Source organism: Fulmarus glacialis, unplaced genomic scaffold (genome assembly GCF_000690835.1).
Source record: "Fulmarus glacialis isolate BGI_N327 unplaced genomic scaffold, ASM69083v1 scaffold1104, whole genome shotgun sequence".
NCBI classification, from domain to species: domain Eukaryota; kingdom Metazoa; phylum Chordata; class Aves; order Procellariiformes; family Procellariidae; genus Fulmarus; species Fulmarus glacialis.
In genome coordinates, this window is record NW_009205849.1 from 11,480 (window position 1) to 34,627 (window position 23,148).

Genomic DNA, 23,148 nt, shown 5'->3' on the forward strand with positions numbered 1-23,148 from the left:
TTTTCATTCGTGTCTTCTTATTATAACTGATTTCAGTTAAACGTATTTTTCCCTAATCAGATGTACATCTAGCAGAAATACTGGGGCAAAATGTTCTTATATTGTTACTTCCTTTTTTTCCAAATAGTTTTAAAATATTTTGATAGGTCTATCTTATATTAGTAAAAATACATTTGAATTATTATCACAAGATCTGCACATATTTAATTTTTTTTTGTTAAGTACTGAAGATACCTAATACTGATAAATATTTATGTCACCAAGTTTAATACAGAGATGCTTGCTTGATGTAATCATATCACTTTCATTGAGCTATGTGATGTTCTTTAACATGCCTTGTGAATAAAGTAATCCTTTCTGGATCACCATTTTATTCTTCCTGTCTATGCAGTAACAAGCGACTTGTGGCCTTAGTGCCAAATGACACTTCATTCAACACCAGACGAGCCTACACCAGCGAAGATGAAGCCTGGAAGTCGTATTTGGAGAATCCCCTAACAGCAGCTACCAAGGCTATGATGAGCATAAATGGTGATGAGGACAGTGCTGCTGCTCTTGGCCTATTGTATGACTATTATAAAGTAGGTAACTCCATCGTTATTCCTCCCTGCTGCACTAGCAGGGGACCGCTCTAAGAGGCGTCAAAAGAGCTCGTTTTCAAAGACAGAAGTCACTGCATCTTGTTTTCTCGCCGATACTTGCATCAAGCACCCTTTCATTTTAGGAAGCCTGTCTGAGGCTGTTGTGATGTGTTTAGTTCTGGAGACAAAAAACAAAATCAGAATTCCCTTACTAAATTTGTAACCGTGATTTCTTTCTGAGCATAGCGTTCTTCCTCTTCCCTTGCAAGAGCACTGGATGAATTAGCCCCCTTTTTATTTGTGCTTGAATACTTGCAGTATTCTTTAAAAAGTATAAAAGGGGAGGCTTTGTCCATCTGTAGGTTTGTCTGCTTTTGTGGTTCATTCCACACATGTTTTAGTTTGCTCTTTAACTGGAGTATCTCTCATCTGACAGTTTCCCATGTTATTTTTATTTGTATAATGATTGCAGTAGGCTGTATACAAACATACAGTAAGGTCTAGCCCTTGCACTGGAAGTTTGCAGTCTAAATAGAAAGGTGGAGGACAGAACTGGAGCTGGACACAGAGACAGATCTAAGTCAATTTACAGGGGAAGCACTGACACAGTTTCAGTTTATGTCAGGTTCTAAGGTCAGGGCTTTACCTACCATTTTGATACTACCTTTCTTTTTTGTTTATTTCATAGTTTTATGTTTGAGATTTCTGCTGAAATCAGAGGAGAGTCCTATAGGGTGCATCTCTGTGTAATGCAGAAATTTCACCCTGAAACCCAGGCTGACCCCTTTGTACTCTGCAAAGGGAATCAGTGTTGCCTACCAAGCACTAAAGTATGAAATTGTTCATTTCACTTAAACTGTCTCAGTACTCCTGAAGCCACTCAGTATGCCTGCATTGGACAGATGATCTTCTGTGAAAGCCAGCAGAACAATGCCAGCTCCCCTCATAATTCGTGAAGTAGCAGGAAACCTTTGCTTTCAGTATTTATTAGTATAAATGCTTTTAGAGAATGCGCTACTCTTTTTAGTCTCTGCTACGATCATTAAATGAGGGCTCAGGAGAAGGGGTTGTAGGCAAGATGCCATATACCAACCTTATGGTTAAATATTGTTTTAATTTCTTTACTGATTATATTTCAAGAGATGTTCCTTGCCTTTGTGTGTTGTTATCAGTAGAGAAAAGCTTTTCCCAATGAGAAAGAAGAAAGGTCCTTTTCTCTACTTGACAGAGTTTCCATAGTGCCAGAGTCTGTGAAGTTTATGCGGATTTGTAAAATGCAGGATGTGTATGAGCATCTGGAGTGTTGGCTTCTGTCTTAGTAATACCTTTGTATGTAGCAGTTCATTAATCTGCTGGATTTTTTAAATAAAAACAGAGAACAGCCCTTTTCCTTCTCAAAACTATGTTCTAAGAGACATGTCTGTTCCTTGTTCCAGGCAGTTGCAAAAGACTTGGGGCTCAGATGGAATAAGCTGTGTTAATCTCAAAGCCATTTTCAGCATTCAATCATAACTATTTCTGTCTTAAACTGGGAGAAAAGGATAACTCTTGATGCTCTCAAATAGGAACTTAAAACCTAACTTAAACCTCTGTGCGGTATCGTGGAAGTGTAGAGGAGGACTTGCAGTGCACCAGTCTCTCTCGAATTGGCCTTATTTATCATCTGGCTCATTTGTTTTGACATGCTGTAGTTTTTTTTGAAGTACTATTTCCAGTCAATAGGAATTATTTGCACTTAACTGTTGTTTTTTTTTTTTTCCTTCTCCTTTTTCTTGTAGCGATATTTACCCAAACATAGACCCTCCTTCAGGGATAAATATGTGATCTTAACAGGGGAATCAACATGTGCAAACTGTGACTTGGATCCCACTTCTAAAATACATGAAAGAGGTTTTTTAACCAGCAGGATGCTTAATAGGGAGAGAGGATGTCCCTAAGAGAAGAAAAGGCTCTGGCTAGCACTCTGATTCTGCTGCTGTCTTGCAGATAGAGCTGATGTTAACCTTGGCTGTCGTAGTGCACTGTAGTATTGTTTTTCCTCTAAATTCAGATATTTTCCTGATATTTCTTTAAAGTATTTAAGGATAAAAGGCACAGCTTTAGCCCATTCTTAGGTCTATTCTTGCTCTTTAATCCTGAGTTAGCTGTTGTGATGGGGTGGATATACCTTTTTTTGTAAAAGATAGATTAGAAGTTTTAGCTCCCAAATTGCTGGTTCAGCAAGAAAAGAAAAATACGGTCATGGCAGCAATTTTGCCCTTGGTGATTTCATATCTGTGCTGGTGTCAGGAAACCGGTATGTGGGAAGACAAATCTTTTAAGTCATTTGGTGTCAATTCTGAGTCTGTTGAGGGGCCAGATTTGACTGGATTTTTACTTCTCATGGCTGTTGATGCACTCACCAACCAGAAGTTAGTGTTCTCTGATGACATGCCAGCACGCCCTAACCTGTCCCCATGCTGGTAAAGGGAAGGATCCACAAACTTCCCCTAGGTACGAGTCTTGCACCCTCCAGACTGCTCTGTAACAGGAGGACTTAGCTAGCGCTTGTGGTTTAATTGAAACCCCTTTTTCCTCTGAGCTAAAAGGGTCTCCATGAAGAGCTCATCAAAGCATCGTGTTTCCTTCTCATCTTTTATTATTCAGTGAAAAGTGTGTTTGTGTGTGTGTTTGGGAATATAAGCTTTGATTTTGAAATAGCTTGACCTAGCTTGATATCCCAAAGATAAGGACATATAGAAGAGTGCTTTGCTCCAGACTGGTGTGCCCAAGAACTAGAAAAGAAAACAATCCCTACATTTTTTCCCTTTGGAAATTATCTTTCTGTTCACAATCGGTCTCCCAAAGGAAAACAGCTCCTGGCATCTGTGAATTAGACAACACTGATATGGTTACATTTTTCTAGTTGTTGCAGTAGAGCAGTCTGAAGCTGCAAATACCTGACAGTTGCATTTACCTGACCCCATGCCTGGTGTTGTTCTCAGGTTCCCAGAGATAAAAGGCTGTTGTCTGTTAACAAAGTGAGTGATAATCAAGAAGACCAAGATAAAAGGTACAGTATTATTCAAAATCATATGCCCAGCTACTACAGTGTTGATCAGTTGTGAACTGAAGGAACTATCATAGCCTGAGGGTTTATGGTTTTCTTCCAAAAGATAAAAGAATAAAGACTGTTTTGGGAAGCAAACTTTACTCCTTTTTACTTTTAATTTATTAGAAAAAATGAACAGGATTATAAAACATGCAATTTGCAAAGTAGCAGAAAATTTCATGATTTGTTTGTGTTTCGTTTTGTTGTTTTGCTGCTGCTGAGATTAGTAAAATCAGGTTATATCGACAGTTGGCTGTTGGCTGCTTTTCTTTGAATTTTCTTATTCTAGAGCAAAAAGTGAGTAGTTTGGTCTCAGTAACCTGATTTATACAGTTCTATTTAACTTAGGGTCTGCCCAGAAGCAAATAAAGTAACTCTCTTAAAATCATTAGCTCAAAAGGTTTTTCTCACTCCTCTCAGATTTCAGCCCTCCTCTGTAGGCTAAAAGTGACTTGAAGAGTCAGAGGAAGCTGACTCCTGCTTTTATTAAGACTTGTGGACGAGAGTGTATATTTATGTAGAAAGAAGGTTTATTTCAATGTAGCTAATTCGGGACAGCCTTAGATTGTCTCCACTAGCTGTGTAAGGTGAAAGTTTTAATAGGTAGTAGTATAAATTCACTGTTTCAAAACAGAATATTAAACTTTTTTTGAGGGACAGTTTTTCTTCTGCGAACGCCAGAGAAATTCCCAAGTTGAGTGTGATTAACGAAACTGGCCTTTGGTGGAAAGCCAAGAGAGAGGAACTGTATTGTCAGAACATATCTCCTGGGTTGAAAACAAACCAGGGTGTTACACCTACTAAAAGTTTTACGAGTTAACAATTTTATGTCAGTGCAATTGCAACTATCGCAATCAGATTGTTTTCAACAGCAACCGCGGGTAGATGTGGGAATGCTGCTGGAGGTTACCTTGCAGCCGCTATAGTTACTGATCTACTCTGATACAATGGGATTCCTGGGCTTGCTCTTTCAGAAGAGCATTGGTACCAAAGTTACATGAACAGTAGTGGCCTGTCAGAGGCCTGAAAGAGCACGCATCAGCGTATAAATTTTGCTGTTGATATTCTGCCTATTTCACATGCAAACTATGTACTGTGAGTAATCCATACTTCGCCTTACTCTTTATGCTTATTTTGTGCCTAAAGGCTGTTGCACTGGTGGATTGATTTTGCATCCAAATTATAAGCCAAGGCAAAAGCAACCACAGATACCCAGAATTTATTGTAACAAGTCATACCGATTATAGGTCAAATCAAATGTGTTCTCTCTCCTTAGCTGTTAAAGAGCTCTGGACCTCTCTGCTTGCCTCACGATGTCTTTTGCCTAGTATTTGTTAAAGTACTACTTCTTATGGCAATGGCTTATCAGAGTTGAAAGATCTCCTTCCCTGCCATCTAAGAACATTAAGCTATTTAAGGAGGAGGTTTACTCTGTTAGGACAGTTCATAACATTTTTTGGTTTTGTCTCACAGAAATTGTCTTAATACCACGGAAGCTCAGAGTAATTTAAGTGGGGGAGAGAACCGCGTGCAAGTCCTGAAGACAGTGCCGGTTAACCTTTCCTTGAACCAAGACCCTTTGGAGTCATCCAAAAGGGAATACAACACAAACGTGTCTGGGAGCTCTACGCCCATCACAGGGTCTGGAGTGACTGTGGTTAAAGCAGAGGAGTTCACCCCTGTTTTTATGACGCCACAAGCCCACTATGCAAGAGGAGAAAATGAGGAGCACCGAGGGGTTATCTTTGAACCGTATGAAGTGTCCAACATTGCTCCCCACACAAATTATCTCAAAGATGACCAGCGCAGTACTCCTGACAGTACGTACAGTGACACCTTCAAAGATGGAGGAACAGAAGTAAGTTTTTTGGCTCAAATTAGCATCTAAGAACTCAATAAAAAGCTGTAAACAAGACAAGGAGATTTGAGCTTGTAAACAAGATGAGATTTAAGCTGTCCACAAGAGCCATTAGAAGAACAGTGATGCTTGTTTCAACAAATTAATCTCTGCTCCTTGCTGTGTTCCTGTCAGTCTGTGCTCTGATTATAGGGGAGTATCATGAGGCGTTTAGGAAGACAGTTTTAGAGTTGTTTATTGGAAACTCTGAGAATAATAGATACTGATCTTTTGTCTTGTGGGATATTGTGTCAAGTAGAGGATAGTTGCCATTCTGAAAGAAGATCTGTTTTCCGTTAACAAGATCTACCTTCAGAGCTCTTCATAACAGTAAGAAATAGCAGCCACTTTTTAACTGGGAAATTCTTAATGTTGTTCTGAAAGTGCAAATGAGCGGTGTCGGCCTCTGCTGCTAGATAAACCCAAGTAATTTATTCAGAAGCTGTTTATTGCACTAAGCTCTACTCTGCAACATGGGCAAGTGAGAAAAAGTAGTAGAATTAGAGGACGGGAGGGGAATGGAGAAGTTAACAGGCAGGGAAAGACTCGGGTGCATGCATATGTAGGTGAATGAGGAGGAGAAGAGAGACAAGGAGCTACCTTGTAACTGTTTTACAGTTATGCTGAGGCAAAGTAATTCTACAGCCAGCTTTAATATGGTGAGTACCATCTGGCTGCTTTTGCCTGCTGAAAAATAATGCAAACAAGCCAGAAATATAGAAAGGTAAAAATTATTTAAAGCTCACAGTACCTCTGCAAATAATTAGAGATTTTAGGTGGTAAAACTCTCCTTGGATTTTTCTCCTCCAACTCTATGAAATCGTAAATGTAACAAAAGTACAAGGCAGGCTGCATTAAGGCTGAGTTATTCTGACTGAATATATAAGAAATTTACTGTGTGTTTGTGTATGTATATTATAGAAAAGTAAATTGTTTCCACAGAAGCATCATAGATCAGGACATCTGGAGGTGAAATCCATTTTCAGATATAGAACACATTTAGGTCAACTAAATGAATAATTGATGAAGAAATCTAGCTTGCCATTGAAAAATCAGTAAGACCAAACCTTGGATTAGAAACACTGCTCTGCATTATCAAATCATGTAATTTCAGCTATTTTTCATTGTTACTGGTAAATGGCTCTTTGTACGAGCCCAGTAGTACCGTACCCATGGCTTTCCCTAGGGTGCTGTAGCTGACTGACTCCATCACCTTGGTTTGTTCTAGCTGCTGAGAGCTACCCGAACAGCCAGTCTGTGCTGTGCAAAGTTGTTTAACTTGGAGGTAAAAAGGGAATTTACGTCTATACGTTGGCCTTGCATCCCAAACTCCATGTTATGGTAATTTTTGTTACAATGGTAATATTTTTCACGTGTTTTTTAAAATGATTGATTAATAACAGGATATGATACTTGTCATCTAGGCTTTCTCTGCAGTCTGTGGAGAAAGAGGCAATTCAAATCCGATTGCCAAAAGTGGGTGTAATGGTTTGCCAGGGGCACTCACTCCTCTCCATCTTCACCTCCCCTATTAACTGTACAGGGAGACTGAACAACTAACTTTGGCTAGGTCCCTGTCTGTAGCTGTTAGGTGAGGAGTGTGCTGCTGTTAGTGGCCTTCCAGCCCCAAACCCTGACATGCTTGTGGCATGGGAGCGGGAAGAACTTGGGAAAGTTCTTGCTGCAGCCTCACTCAACACTTAGCCTGTCCCTTCATTTTTTTTCAACTACTCAAATCCCGGCACGTGCTTCACCCCTGCGGTGTTCTGATGGCTTCTCCAGCCACGTGCTGTTGTGTAGGGACAGCTGTACGAAGCGGGTGTGGGGAGAGCATATGGTAAAATGTCAAAACGTACCAAAAGAGAAACTTTGGTTTAAAGTAGGAATACAGTTGTTCTTACTAGTTTTCCTATTCACTTGGTGAGAATGGCTGGGTTTGGCTGCACTGGATTTGCTCTGACACCTGCTTGATTTTTAAACACACTACGAATACGTATTTAGAAATTGTTTCAAAGTGTTTATTGAGTGACTTAGTTCTGTTATACTGAAGGAGTGCGGAGTTTTTATAGATCCCTGTGGTAGTGGACACTTCAGTCAATCACTTGCTATGTTCTTCAGATACAATTTTAACAATTATATAAATATACCTTTCTCATCTCTTTCATATTCTTATTTAGCTGTGATTAATTTATTAGTCCTTTATAGTATAGACAAAATTTTCAAGAATAGGTAAGTAAATCGAATGTTTTTGACAATGTAAACCTCTAGCCTTCATATAAAACGTGAATAACGTGTTAATATGGGACCATCTTTATTGTAATACCCCTCAGATGTTAGATTTCCTAGAGTATTTAGCTTATCTATTCTATTGCTCATGGATCCTTGACTTTTGATCTTCAGGAAATATTCCTAACTGGTACATAATACCTTTGCACTTAACTAGTATCAGACTGGATATTTGTTGCGGCACAGCTGTGCATAAGGTAACATTAAAAACTGTTTCAAAATTGCCTGACTTGACACTTCTGGAAACAAAACAGCTTTCAATTGCGAACTGGTGATCACAAAAGAAATCCTGGAGATTAAATGTAATGATCCATCAGTGAATCAAAGAGACATCAGCAAAAACATATTTCAGGCAAAAGGCAAGCCAAGAAGCAGCAGCAAGGCTTACATAGTAGAGTACAAACGGGCTCATTTGCTCAGGAAGAAAGAGTACAAATCCTTGCTTAGTCTGTGCAAAAAGATTTCATTTTTTTCAGAATTCCACCTCTTGATGTAATTTTTTTTTTTGATAGATGTGTTTTCATTTTTTAAAGAGTGACTGTAGGTCTCTCTCATCTGGTAAAGTGTGTGTTTCACTCAAACAGAATCTTGTATTGAAGGTAAAATACTTTCTTACCCTATGTCACCACTCCTATTCAAAATAGACAGTATAGCAATCTAAATTTTTGTCAGCATTTCGTTGTAGGCCTTAAGGTCAGCTGACCACACACATATTTTTAAATAAAGCAAAAGAAAACAAAAAGTGAAGTCTCTAGGAAAACTATGATTTCCTTTGAAAATCTACTTATATTTGAGATGGGGTACATTTTTACAGACTTGTTTTAGAATATATTAATGTGTACACAAGGAGTTTAATAAGGCAGAAGATGTTTTTTCAGCAGCATTCCTGTAGCAGTTAGGTTATGAAAAACTCTAAAAGCTTAACATAAATGAATTATCTGTCACTTCTAGTGTAAAGAACATGTAGGGTCCACTCCAGTTTTCAGGGATTTTGAGTTTTAAATGGTTGATGGTTTCTTCTTAGAGGTCCTTAAATAAACGTAATTCTGCTTTTGTTGGTATTTGCATTTTGATTGTATCAAACTATATTTAATTGTTGTTTTTCAGAAGTATCGCAGTGTGTCAGCTGGGGCTGAAGAATATATTTACGAACAAACAAGGTATGACGTAAGTTTTGAAATGTGTTGACTGGCATCATGTAGGAATGCATCGAGGAGAGGCTGCCTGTGTCCACTTCCCACCCTCCCTTTCATCACCCTGGGGCACTTGCAGGGCTCCCTTGATGCTGCTCAGCAGCACTCTCCCCTTCTTCTCCTGCATGTGTTAGCTTTCAAATCTAACCAGTTTATATCTTCATCTATTATCTTTCCCCAGCATTGTTTTAAGTTAGTAACTCCTCTGAAGCCCCCAGAGATATGTGAGGTTAAAAATGTTAAGAGAGGTCCCCCAGGTAACAGGGCACAGCTTTGACAGCCAGGTCATGGAAAGTCTTCCCCACCTTTCAGGATGGCAGGATGCACAAGTCAGATGTCCAGGATGGTTGAACTGGCTCCACCAACCTTATGGAATTCCCATCTTTATTTTTGCCTTCTTAGTTTTCTAGTTACTCCTAGAAGGTTTTCTCGGAAACCCTCTGTCTTTTTACACTGCTTGTTGTGGTACTTCATGTTTACCTATAAAATAATATAAATGAAGTATCTATTACAAACCATGTAAAAAAACCCTAAGAATTCCAAAAAGTTTTTAAAAAAGTTTCAGATCTGATGTTTGAAAGGAATAGTGTCCTCCCTGCTAAGCACAGAAAAATGCATGCGTAGAATGGGCAAACACTGCAGAGTCACTTAACTGATAAAGACTGTGATCAGTAAAATTTATAAGCTGATGCTTCATTTCATGCTCATGAATAGTTCTGTTTACATCTGAGAGATTACTCTCACTTTAGAAACAGGAACATGCCTACGTATTTTTCCTGGAGTAGGCACATGACTGTTTCTGCAGTGGAGGTTCCTTACAGCTTGATCTTTTGTCTGAGGTATATTAAAATAATCATTAACTGCAGTGAGCTCAGAACAGAATCATTGTGTAGACAGTACATATGAAACATATTTAGCAAAGACTGCTCACTTACTACACTGGATATTTATAAAATTGAATCCTGAAGCATCGGCATTGTTAACAATTCTCAGACATTAAGTCTTTCATGTCATGCCCAGGTCCACGTTAGAACAAAACCTCCAAATGCATATTAAGAAAAACGAAATACATCTTTCCTCGGAATTACCTGGAAGTGATAGGCACTCAGAAATGAAAGCTTCAGATTGAAAAAAAGAAGTGGTGAATATGAAACTAATTGGAAGCCTGATAGAAGATCCCTTAACAGCTACGTGGGGCTTTAGTTAAGGATCATAGTGAGATTCAGAATAGTATTATAATCATTTGAGTGACTGCAATAAGTTTTATGGGTAATAGTAATCCTCCTGCTATGGGGCACACTTTGATTGCCAGCTGGGAACAAGAAAATTCCCAAGTGGTACCACACAGAGACTGCAAAATTGGCCAGGTGCAGTATGTCTGGGATTTACATTTTTTGACGTCTTTCTGAAATACACAGAATGTCAGGAAACAGAAGACCAGACTGTGGCAGACTGTAGGCAGCTCTGTTAAGACACTGTGTCTCTGACTTTGGTTCATCCTAAGCGCTTCTCAGCACACATCCTCTTTAGGCCTTCTGTCCTGTGGGAGGTTTTGAGGTGCATCTCCGAGGGCACTCAGCATGCACATCATGCAGCAGTCTTGCAGCGCACAACCTGCAGATCCTTTGTGTGACGCTAAATCAGAGGATGTGCCCCCACCGCTAACGGGCAGTCAGTCCACAGGACAGGCACGTGCAGCAGGATGGGTGCTGGGTGTGCAGCACCGGTGGTTCTGTTCCTCCAGTCCACTCGGACGGGGCTGTTCTGCTTGCCAGTGTCGACAGAGCCTCTGTTCCTCTTGCACAGAGGGACTACAGCAGCGCTCACCATGGTGGGCGGCAACAGAGGGGACTGCAGTCCCCTTCGTGCTGCCTTTCCACTGTGCGCGACAGCCTTCGCATCGGCAGCAACCGCATTGTTGGGAAGCTGCCGACAGTGGGTCAGATAGGTATAGGTTAGTGCTTGCTTTTTACCTTAGTTTTGCTTTGATTTGTAACTTCTAAGCAACTGGAAAAATGACTGGATTTCCATTTATAAGCTAGGAAACACTTAGAAATTGTCTTTATTTGATTGAATGATTGATACTAAACTAAACAATTAATACTAAACTGTCTGAAACTTCTTCCTTTGGATGGAAAGACAGTGCACCAGGTTATTTTTTTTTCTTCTACCTTCTCTTCAAGTGGGGATTTAAATATTATTATTATTCATGCATTTTAGTGATTTTTCTTTTCCATTGGACAGTTAAAAATGTTTTTGTCTTCCCCTTATTTCTGTATTGCTATGGCAGTGTTATGATGATCCAGAGTATTTGCTTGACCTGGAAAGTTAAGGATACACTGTTGTTTTGGACCAACATATTCGTCCTTTTAGTTCTACTCCAGCACTGCTTAAATACTTTGCTGAATTAGGACCTTTGTGAAAATGCTTCCCTTGTATCTCCAGTTTGTGAGGACATCCTTGCATTAAGCTTCCTGTGGTGACCAAATGCAGTTTGAAGAGAAGATTTGTTCTGCAAGGTTAATATTGTTTTTCGTTTAAGAGAATGTGAGGAGCTGCAGGCATTTTTTTTATTGGATTATTGTTCAAGCCTGTTATTGGAGGAGGCAGCTGGAAGAGGCTCTGTGAGAATTGTGTTCAGCTAACAGCTCACTAGTTAATGGAGCTTTAACTTTTCATGGTTGGAGAACGGCTTTAAAGGTGGAAAGTTCTCCTGTGAAGGAGGATCTTTTCTAAAATCTGTCTTCCAACACAAGAGCAAACTCTCTTTTTCTCTAATTTTTGTCTTTTTCTAAGGGAGTTTACTTGATTGCAGATACAACTAAATGTAGGTACTTTGTTCTGTCTGATTAATTTTGAAAAGAAGGCTTGAAAAAACCTTGATTGCACATTGTCTTTAAACAAATGAACCTACCGTCCCTTCTGGTTGTGTTCCTTCTCTGCCATGTGCTGAAAATAGCAGTTGGACTTTCCATTTTCCGTGTCCATCTTTTGCAACAAGTTTTATTCTGTTTTGTTTGTTTGTTTGTTTTGGTTTTGTTTTTTTTTAGTTTTGTTTTTGTTTTTTTTTTAATTTCTCTGTGACACTTCTAAGTTTAAATGTCTGTGGAGGCAGCTGATTTCCTGCAAATCATACTGAATTCCCTCCTGGTATTTGACACCGTCACTGTGGGGTACGTAGTCTTGTACTTCATGATGGTTCTTTTCAGAGAAAGTAAAGATGCAGTCTTTGCTCCAAGAGACTTACAGTCCAGGTAGTTTTACGCTTGATTGCCAGATCTGATGAACTTGAAAAAAGAAAATTGCATTTTTAAATACCTGTGTGACCTTTTCCTGGAATTTTATTATTAGCTTCTTATGCCTTGCTTATACAATGCATGAAATACGTAATAAATGGGGACAAAGAGAAAAGGAGAATGTGATATGGATTTTGTTGGTGTTTCTCTCCCTGTCTTTTCAGCAGCACTTTTCAGTATACACTAGAAGCTACCAAATCTCTGCGTCAAAAGCAAGGGGAGGGGCCCATGACCTACTTGAACAAAGGACAATTCTACGCCATCACCCTGAGCGAGACGGGTGACAACAAATGTTTCCGGCATCCCATCAGCAAAGTCAGGGTATAGTCCAATTTCTTTCCTAGATGGAAATGGAGCTCTGCCGATAAATGTAGTTGTGGTTGGTTGGTTTTTAATTTTTTTTTTTTCTTGTGGGAGAGGACAGAGCAAACTTACTCTTATGCCCAATGTAAAGGTGGGAGAGTAATATTGATGGTAGTCTCAAATATTTTGGGGTCCAGTTTTTTCAAAGTGTGATCTTATGAGTTAATTATATACATATCTGCCTCAGTTTATGGTTTGGCAGAATGGTAATTGCACAAATATTGCACTTGACATTGGTGAACTTAATCATTGCGGTGTTTAAAGAGAACTGCTACATCTACTGTGTAAGTCCATCTTCACTCATCATTGTGCACTTTAGCAGCTGCTTTCCAGTGCATTTCAGATAAAATGCGAAGAGTTGAAGCCATCCTTTGTGACATAAATTTTAAATCGTTTATATTGTGTAAGTGTGAGCTTTCACTTAATACTCACCCAGAAGTATGACAAAATGGATGATTTGCATCTTAGATTCCGTGGGTAGAACTGGAACTTGGGTATTCAGCAACATCTGCCTGGTGAAAAGGCCTCCTGATTTCCCTGGTAACGTTTCTGAGTAAGCAAATCCTAACCCAGTAACCTTGGAATGAACAATGAGCTTCAGAGTTGCTGCCCTGCAAATTTCACCCTGAAGCTGGAAGGGCTGCATATGTATGAGGCTGCAAAAGTGTTTCCATCCAAATAAATGAAGTACTGTAAAAATGTTGTGACTTTAGTTGAAGGAACCAATGAAAATCAATGTGAGCAGTGAAGCAGATAACAACCTGTATGTTTCTATCATACACGAAGTTTAGAGACACTCTTCCTAAGGAGAGGCAATGATTTGTAAACCTGAATAGCAGTTAATTTTTAGCCTGGTTTCCTAAGGATTTGAGGCTGATGATGGTGTTTCATTGTTGGCTGAAGCTGATGTAAGACTTCTCTGCTGCTGAAAAGTCTCTCTCCCTGCCAGCCACCCGTTTCTTCCCCCTTTGTGGTGCCAGCTCTAGCACTTGTACAGCTGAAACAGTAGTCAGGAGCTCACTGGTCTGGCTGAAAACTAGTCCTCATAAGTTTCATTCACTGCACAGCAACATGAGTTTTGAAGCTGTGGCAGCAGAAGGTGGAAATTGTAAAGGAGAGATGAGACCATTTCTTTTGGAGGATGTACAGTTTACAGAAGATTGTGAAACCACACGCAACTTTCACGATGATGTTCTGCTTGCCAGACCCCCAGCCAAGCGATGGTTAAATTTATTGCCAATTCCATCCAAACCTGACAGAGGGGCAAGAGGTTTTGAAGGTATTAAACCTCTACAAGTTCCATGTAAGTGGTTCATAGAGGAAAAAGATTAATGCTGTCCTTGGTGGAAAAGCTACAGTCTGCACTGCCATTTCTGGTTAGTGCATCAGCTGGCCAGCCAGCACATACCTGATGGCCAGCCAGTGTGCCTATGCGTAACTCAGAACTCATCCACGGCATATACTGCCTTGTGCCCACGCAGTAGCTAGACATGGAAGACGCAGTGATGACGTTCGGCTTTTATAGCTGGAACGGAGAATTCTGGTCACAGAGCACGTGAAGGGTTACGGTGGTGACTGTGTGGAGGGACATAGATCATGAATCAATGGTGATCCAGCTCCTTGGCTTATGTAACAGCTTGATGGTATTTTTTATGAGCTTGGTGAGTCAGGGTTAAAGGAAGAATGGGAACAGAAGAGGTATTTAAAAGTGAATTTTTTGTTCTCTGTGATTTCTTTTCAGTTCAGCTTACCTAGTATGAGCATTCTTTCATTGTTTTGTGTTTTTTGTTTTGCTTGCCTACAGCAGGGCTTTTTAAAAAGCCTTTATTACTCATGTGAAGTTTTGCATAAAGTTTCAATCTGTTTCCTTTGAATCACACAGTTTAACAAAGGGAATTGAGAACTTCAACTGAAAAGCTCAGCAAAACTCAGTAAATGGTCACACTGAGCTTGTCATTAAATACATGTATGCAAAAGTCCTGCTACCAAGAATGGTATTTGGACTATGTGTGGTAAAACTAAAAATGCCCTGCCTTTAGCCAGCAAGCCTGAGCTCCATAACAACACATCCCTTACAGTGTAATGTCATCTTCCAGAGTGACAAAGAATCTGAACTCCAGCACTTGGACTGGACTTGGATCAGAATTGGAATTGGGGATCCTCTGACTTTGAAATGACTACTTTTTACTTAAGGGAACTTAGATGTCTTAAATCTAAGAATATGATTAAATTTTATTTGGACTATCAAGAACATAATCCTAGGCCCTGCATTATTTTAAAACTGCATTTCTTCTGTCCTGAGTCTTTAAGTGCATTGCAATATTGGACTGGAATAAAAACTGGCAATCTTATACAACCAGAGTACTGGGGGAGGGTGATGACTGGATCAGCATTAGAGGCATATGCGAGATTTTAATTTTTGTGTTTCTATTAATTATATTAACTAATGCAATTTGTGCTGTTGATTTTCTTAGAGCGTGGTCATGGTTGTTTTCAGTGAGGATAAAAACAGAGACGAACAGCTGAAATACTGGAAATACTGGCATTCTCGGCAGCACACAGCTAAACAGAGGGTCCTCGACATTGGTGAGTGTAAGAGGATCTCCACGTGTTTCAGGGAAGATTGCAGAATGTGGAAAGCTCTGGTACCTTGCACAGGGATGTGGTGGGGTATATTGGCAATGGCTGCAAGGCTTGTACCACAGTTTTTAGCAATGGCTCATCCCTGTTAGGACTGGGTTATGGGATCTGTGATGCAGGATGGAAACCATGCAGAAGGGATGGTCCTCAGTGGTCGCAAAGAAGAGCTGCCCCTTGCATATTTTAATGCGTATTTAATGGTGTTCCACCTTCTGCTGCTGGGAAGTCAAGGTCTGCACCTCCTCAGGAGTGGCAGAGTGTTTGTTTCCTTAGTTTTTCAAAGGCTGATCCACTCTTTGATCCAGTAACGGTAACAGCCCACATAACAGTTTTGTTAGCTAATCTGATGTGTAAGTGCAGCCTGAGAGTGAAGATGCCATTATTATGGTGACTGCAAAGGAGCACACAGGACTCGTACACCCCCAGTTTTTGAGTCTTGTCGGTGTCAGAGAGAAGTGAGGGAGAAGCAAGCTCTGGCGTGCTATCCTGAGAGACCTGTTCATCCCATCTAAGGTATTTACAAGCCCATTTCGGCCACAACTGCCCTGTCCACATGCTTGGGAGATTTTAGGAGGGGAAGAAGACGTACGTGCTGCCAAGGAGCCTGAAGTTGAAATCTGTGGGAGTGTCTAGACATCAAGCGCTTCTCCCCTCCCACGTGCAGTTTACACATGCAGCCGTCTGCAGCAGATTCCAGTCAAAGGAGTCGGCAAGACCAAAGCAGACAAAGTCTATCTTGTTTTGACCGCCTGAGGGAACCAAACCATTGAATGGCAGGAATGAGAGGGGGCAGAGAGGAGGGGGAAAAAAAGGCAGGGTTACTGGGAGAGAGCACTGCAAGACTTCAGGGATGATCAGGGAATCAGTCCCTAAGTGGTCCTACTTACGCTTTTTATACCTTTTGACTTTCAAATGCTGCAGCCTCCACTGAGGTTGGCATTATTTAAAGTCAAGTGTATTTGGTCAAAGCAGCTCTTCCTGAATCTCCTCTCTGCCTCTTGTCTTATGATCATAGTTCTGGCTGAACTGTTTCCCCAACTTTTTTTTTTTTTTCTTTTGCGCTTTGGGGTAGTTAAGGCAGTAAAACCTCCACCCCAGACCAAATGACTCCTATCATGACACATTAAAAGAGCAAGTATGCCACGTCACAGCTATTTCTGAAGTCTGCCTGTTTTTTTGTGCTAGTCCCTACAAGCTTGCAGTGCTAATGCTCATACCTTTGAAGGTATGTGCTGAGGAGCTCGTTCCACTGCAGTGCCAACACCCTCCAACTCCACTGCACTCGTGGTGTACCAGCACATTTCAGTCCCCTTACCCGAACGAGTCAGCTTGTGATGCATATTCTGTAAAAAAATGCTCTGCAAAACAAGTGCTGTGCACGAGCTGTGTGTTTATCTGTCTTAAAGTGAGTGTCTTTTATATTTCCATTAGTTTGAGATGAAATAGCTCTGTGCTGACTTTTGAGGCACTTTGGCGCGTATTCTTTATTTGGACTGCAAACATGAGCAAAGCTGGTGTAGTAAGACTGACTGATACTGCACTCCCTGTTAGATGTAAGAACTGAAAGAGCACAGTTCACCTCAGCATTTTCAGAAGAAGGACCTAGATTTTGCTCAGTAGTTTTTTCTTGAGAACAACTGAAATACAACCTTAGCTCTTACCAAGTTTCTGAAGTACATTTCGTTTTCTTTGGGACTTACATTGTGGATATTGGGCTTATTAGGGCAGAATGGCTCCCAACTACATTTCCCATACAAGCATCAAACTGCATTTAGCAAAATCTTCCAGTTTTATCATCAGATGATCTAATTGAGCAACTTCATCCAAATTTGAAGTTGGCCCTGCTTTGAGCAGGAGTAGGGTAGGAGTTGAACCAGATAACTTCCAGGGCTCTCTTCCAAGCTAAATCATTGTGTGGCTCTCTGAAGATTTCCCTTTACATTAAAAATTCAGATCCTTGATGGGCTCCTGTAAAGGAATGCTGACTTAGTGTCCAGGCCCTGTGTAGTTAACAGAAAGAATTATCTACGAGAAGTATCTATGAGGGAGACTAGCAAATGTCAGGATATGCCATGGCGAACCATTTAAACAGGCAGTGAGAGAAGCTTGCTAAGGACAGGGGTGTGTATCAGATTTATCCCATCTTCAGGGATGGCAATCTGCAGGTAGCCCCACTTCTCTCTTATTTTGGATTTCACTCCAACTATCAACAGTATATAAAGGGTTAATCATGTATTAGAGTCCTTTAAAACTATCTGTAAATAGCCATAAATCTGTGTAACCTGTTCCATAGATGTTTATAATCATTAATATTATTTTAACTTAATGTTTGTAGCATGTTTACAATCTGTGAATCCTTTTTAATTGTTTATGAATGCACTTTTAATCTAGAGCATGACTTGGTCCTTAGCAGGCAGAGAATCAAATTAATTTGGGATGTTCTAGTTCTGGGGTCCAGCTATTCAGCCCTCAGATAGGAGTGATGACTCTGTGCTGCTTTCCCTGGTGGCACAGGTGTCTCTGTCTGCCTTCTGGCCTGCAGTTATATTCGGAGATCAGAGGAAGTAGAGTGACTTGTTCCCTCACGCCAGATGTGCAGGGGTCACTGGTTTAATTTGTTTTGCGTACTGGCTGGTGCACCTCCTGGGAGGAAGGGCAGTTGAATGGATTAGATGCTGTACTGGGTCTGAAGATGCATTGATATTAATAGGATAAGAATGTACTTACATGTAAGCAAGTCCTTAGTGCTTGAGGAATAAACCTGAGGACTTGACACTTATTAAGCAAGAAGGAAAGGTGTTTTCCAGAATTTAGGCAAGCAGGAAAAGTGTTTTCCGGAATTTAGGCTATATGCTGTTATGGATTTTTCTGAAGAAGGAGGGAGGCACTTTCACTGTTTTTAGTAGGAGTGAGGGAAAAAAGTAAAAAAGCTGACTTTTCCACAATGCTGTGCTGTGACATTGGATCACTAGCTTTTTCTTTTAAAATAATGTTAAATAAAGAATACAATGCTAGATTGCAGCAAATATTAATTATTTAGAATCAGTACCATAATTTGACAAACACTGGAACAGGTTCAAACATGGACATAAAGAGTGGGTGTGGAAGCTTTACATTGGGGTTATTTGTGCTCCAGAGTCTTGCCCATATCTTTTTGCAGGATAGTTTGTATTATTTATGTGCACAAATTGAAGACTACTACAATGGTATGTAATGCATGCAAATGATTAGTGTTTAATGTTGAAATCTGCCATTGTTTAATATGCAGTTTACCCAACAAAAGTGGAAATAATTCCTGTAGAGCTGTTTTCTTGCATATCGAAGAACCCCAACTTTTCTATTTCTGGTAACTCACAGCAGCAGAAGAGGAAAAATTGTAGTCACGCTAACAACTTTCAAATATCCTTGGATGTTAATGCTTTCTTAATCTACTGAGGATCCTTCTTTAATTATCTGTATATTGAGGGGAATAGGATGCATTCTGCTTTTAAACAGCATGTCACACTGACACTCCATGAGATTTGTGTATGGCAATTAAGGAAGCGGAGGGATGTGTTGGGGGAAGGGAAGAGTTGGTGGGATGCGAGGTTCTGACAGCCTTTTAGGAGAGAAAAAAAACACGTGTCTTTACAAGACATCTTGTTCATGTCTTTCCAAAGTGCACCTACACAGCACGCCCATATGCAACAGTCAGTTGCACGAGGCACTTTCTGGTGAATCATAAATTTAAGGGGTGGGTGGATGTGTGCACATGCATATTAAACTACTTATGTGTCTTCTAATTCCTCTCATTTGCATTCTTACACTGAATTTAGATAGTGAAGCCAATGACTTCAGTTAGAAAGGAGATCTGAGTTCATGATGGGAATGAAAAGCCTGCCTGCCCTCTCAAACACCATGTTCACTTGCTGCATCACCAAATATCTTGCGCTGTTCCAGTGAATTTTTACTGTATCCATAATAATTCATGTATCCCAGGCACAGTTTCACTTGCCCAGTGAAATGCCAGCGTCCCGGCGTTTCAGATGAGAGAAAAGTGTACTGATTGCACGTCTCAAATGTTAAATAATTCTCCTTGCAGCAATAGTTTTGTTATAAATGATTTTAAAACAGTTATTACCGAGAAATTATTTTTTAGAGACCAACAGTTTATTTTTAGAAGGGCAAAGGAAATGAATATTGAAACCATTTGGGGGTCTCATTTATAGAATACAAAAACATCCTCTTTCTATAACTGATTACAAAGCTAAGAATCAGCGTGCTTCTGAAGCACAGATTTGGGCAAACGTTAGGTCAAGATTGCTGCATGACATAATCTCAACCCTCTGGCACTGAGTTCAATTACAGCCATTACAACCCTGGAGGGATTCTAAGGAAATGTATATGTCCCAGAGAGAGTTGATATATTTGCGTGAAGAATCTGGAAGTTCCTTTAACCAAGCAGATATTACCTCCTTACAAACCTGGTCTTTCTCTTAATCTGTCATCAAAAAGAAGAAAATGTGTTAAACTGGCTGGCAAAGGGAAAGAAAAAGGGGGCTTGTTCCTCTTTTTGATTATAATTTCCACCCTTACTGTTTTTGGGGGGTGGTTGGGTCATCTTTGAAATTTGGACTTCCTCCCTCTTCCTTTGCATTCCTTCTGAAATACTGTCTTATTGATAATATTAACAGCCTTTTGGAAAGAAGTGAGAAGAGGGTGCAGATTTTGTGGTTAGACAATTTGAAAATACTTTAAGTTTGTTTGCTGTTTTAGTATGATACACACTTTGGAGAAAGGATCTTTGTGTGTTTTTGGTTCTTTGTTTTATGGTGGTTTTTTTGTTGTTGTTTTTTGTTTTTTAAATCCAGCATCTAGTGCAGTAATTTCTGGGGAAGTTGAAATGGCTGGGCAAGAAATGTATACTACTGATTATTTCCTCCAATGATAGCTCTTAGCCTTTTAGAAAGCTTCTTTAGGATTTACCTTAATGTTGTTTATTTACATCAAGGTTTGAACAGTCCCTTTAAATGTTTCAATACCTTTTAGTTAATTTTCCAGTTTTGGCCATTCCTTGGCCAAGCTAATGAATGCACCCACTCATTCCCACTACAGTCACAGTCACACTGATTCCTTTTTGAGAGCAAGCAATATTTTGCAAGAACGTTAGCTAGTGATGTACTATGCATAAGACTCAAGCTTCGGTATTTGCAATTTGCTCTTTAATTAATTAATAAGCAATTAAGCTTATTAATAATTCAACGTAAACAGTACAAGAAGTAGTTTTGATGCATTAGACAATCGAGCTGAAAAAGCAAAGATTTACTACGAACTGTAAAAGAGAAAGTTCAAACCTTTTTCATGAGTCTTTTGTTTGTTTGTTATTTCTTACAGCTGATTACAAGGAGAGTTTTAATACCATTGGGAATATTGAAGAAATCGCATTCAATGCTGTGTCCTTTACTTGGGATGTCAATGAGGAGGCAAAGGTGAGGAAAAGCTATGCAGATGATATGCCTTTATAAGTATCATCCATCCTTAGTCACTGTTCCACTTCTCTCCTTTTCAACAAATAATGAGAAGAGTAGGTGAGGTGAGCGAGCTCAGTCTCTGCGAAGCCAGGTAAACCGTAGTCTTTCACCGACCCCAGGGATTCTGGCCGTCCATAAAAGGCGAGACGGTATGTAACGGCTGTCAGGATGGCTGCCCAGGGAAGTGGCTGAGTCACCATCCCTGGAAGTATTTAAAAGACATGTAGATGAGGCGCTTAGGGACATGGTTTAGTGGGCATGGTGGTGTTGGGTTGATGGTTGGACTCGATGATCTTAGAGGTCTTTTCCAACCTTAATGATTCTATGATTCTATTCTATGATTCTATATTGCATTCACACCTGTATCACTGACAAATAGAGATGTAGTACTGAGGAAAACCTGCAGGGCTCTCACAGTCTAGTTTCTTACTTGTGGCCTCTCAGTGATTTTCCATTTAAAATATGCCCAGCCTGAGAAACAGTAAAAGTTTTTTTTCCTACTTGCAAAGTCAGTGTAGGACACAAGGTGAATTTTTTCTTTCTCTAAATTATCAACTTTCTTTTTACACTATTAACATCTCCAACAATCAATGTTCTGAAAGCTAGACTATGCCTTCCCTTGTGTTCGTGCCATTATTTTTATAGAGTTGCACAGACTGTCCTTGCAACTGGGAATGAACATACTTTTAAGGACTGTTTTTGAGGACTGGTGCATTCTTTCTTTCTTTCTTTTTTTTTTTTTCTTTAATGATCAAGTACCCTCAGACATGGGGGTTTGCATTCGGGATGTGACTGGTACAGTGGACCTATAAACCAGGAGAGCAGAGCACCTTAACAAGTTTCTTATAGATAAGGTTATCCAAAGAGTGGCAGAGTGTTTCAACTGCATGGACTAGTGTAGGAGAAATGAAAAGCTGTCGGTAATTATAAGAAGTAGTTGGCCCCCGGAAAGCAAACAACAAGGGAAATAGGCTGTGTAAAATGAGTAGGGATAATGTGGGACTCTTGGGGATGTTGAAATAATAAACAGCAAACACTGTTGAGCTTAGCAAACTCCTGATATGGTTTTCATGTTGAATACAAAATGCCCAGTGTTCAAGTAATGCTAAAGATCTTTCAAATACAGAGACATCTTCATGCACGATTCCCCACTGCATTTCTAACAGAGCGTTAGAGAGGTTGCATCGACCGAGTGAGTCCTGTGAGCGATTGCATCGAGCACAGAGTGGTAGCATTAACACTCACTGTCCTGACTCGCTGACTGAAGGTGGTGAGGTTTGTAGTAACAGGGATTTTCATCTCTGATACACATTTTAAAAGAATAGAGCACTAAAGAAAAGACAGTAGTTCTGAAAACCGCCTAGCTCTTTCAAAAGCTGGCCTTGGTAAACAGGGTTGTACTTGGCCCGGTTGCTAATGTTGCTATATTTACTCATGTAATGATTACATTCTCACCGCCCTAGATACTCCCCTATTATGTGATTCCATTTCAAAATACAGTGGTATGTTGTCCTCTGGAGTCACAACAGATGACCTTTGTGTGCGTGTGATCATTATGCAAGCAAATACAGCAAATACAGGTTTGGGATCTCCAACACGACGGACTTTCCCAAGGACCTTTACAGAAGCACTACCAGGGCTAGAGCATGGCAGTCTTGTCCCTTCACTGGCAACTACCATCTCCTTTGCCAGGGCTGGCAGTTCTTTAACACACTTGCATTTGCAGCTGCAAGCCAGACTTAGCAAGACACCATGTTGATCTAGGAGCAAGAAAGTCACATCCACTAGTGTCAGGTGTTATCCTTGGCCATTTTGTTCTAATCTCACACCAGTCACATTGCTCCTGCCTTGGGTGCCAGAACATTAAGGACACAACTCTTGCAATGATTGCTGGAAATATAACGTAGTAAGATTTTAAAATAATGACTCTCTTATTGTTGCTGGATTAAAAAGGTGTCAGGAGTGAAATTTAAGAGATCGACTTGTATTTCTGCAGGAAGTAGTCATTAAAATGCAGGTTGGCTTATGTTGTATTTATTTTGGGGGCATAATTATCAAATATCTGATCTTTCAGGAGCTTGAACTGTAAATGTATTGATAAAAATGAGAGGATTCATAACACGATTTGGTATTAGACTATCAAGCATAAATCAGGTTGTACTTGAAAGCTTATCACTGTGCACTAAAGTGTTTCCCTCCCCGCACACGTGTACACGTACCCACATGCTTGCTCTTGTTGGAGAGTCTAATACAATAACCAGTTGCGCTGGGTCTGCGGATTCCCATAAGAT

General features: G+C 40.1%; 1 protein-coding gene across 1 annotated transcript; it reads left to right on the top strand.

The window, feature by feature from the left end:
- Positions 1 to 391: 391 nt before the first annotated feature.
- On the top strand, positions 392 to 20,815 carry GRHL2 (grainyhead-like 2 (Drosophila); the record flags this gene model as incomplete). Its single annotated transcript, XM_009575527.1, has 7 exons — positions 392 to 581; positions 3,566 to 3,633; positions 5,146 to 5,530; positions 8,963 to 9,015; positions 12,509 to 12,665; positions 15,182 to 15,293; positions 20,721 to 20,815. Coding segments are annotated over 7 exons (1,060 nt in total), but the record flags the coding sequence as incomplete, so codon positions are not given.
- Between the last annotated feature and the right edge of the window lie 2,333 nt (positions 20,816 to 23,148).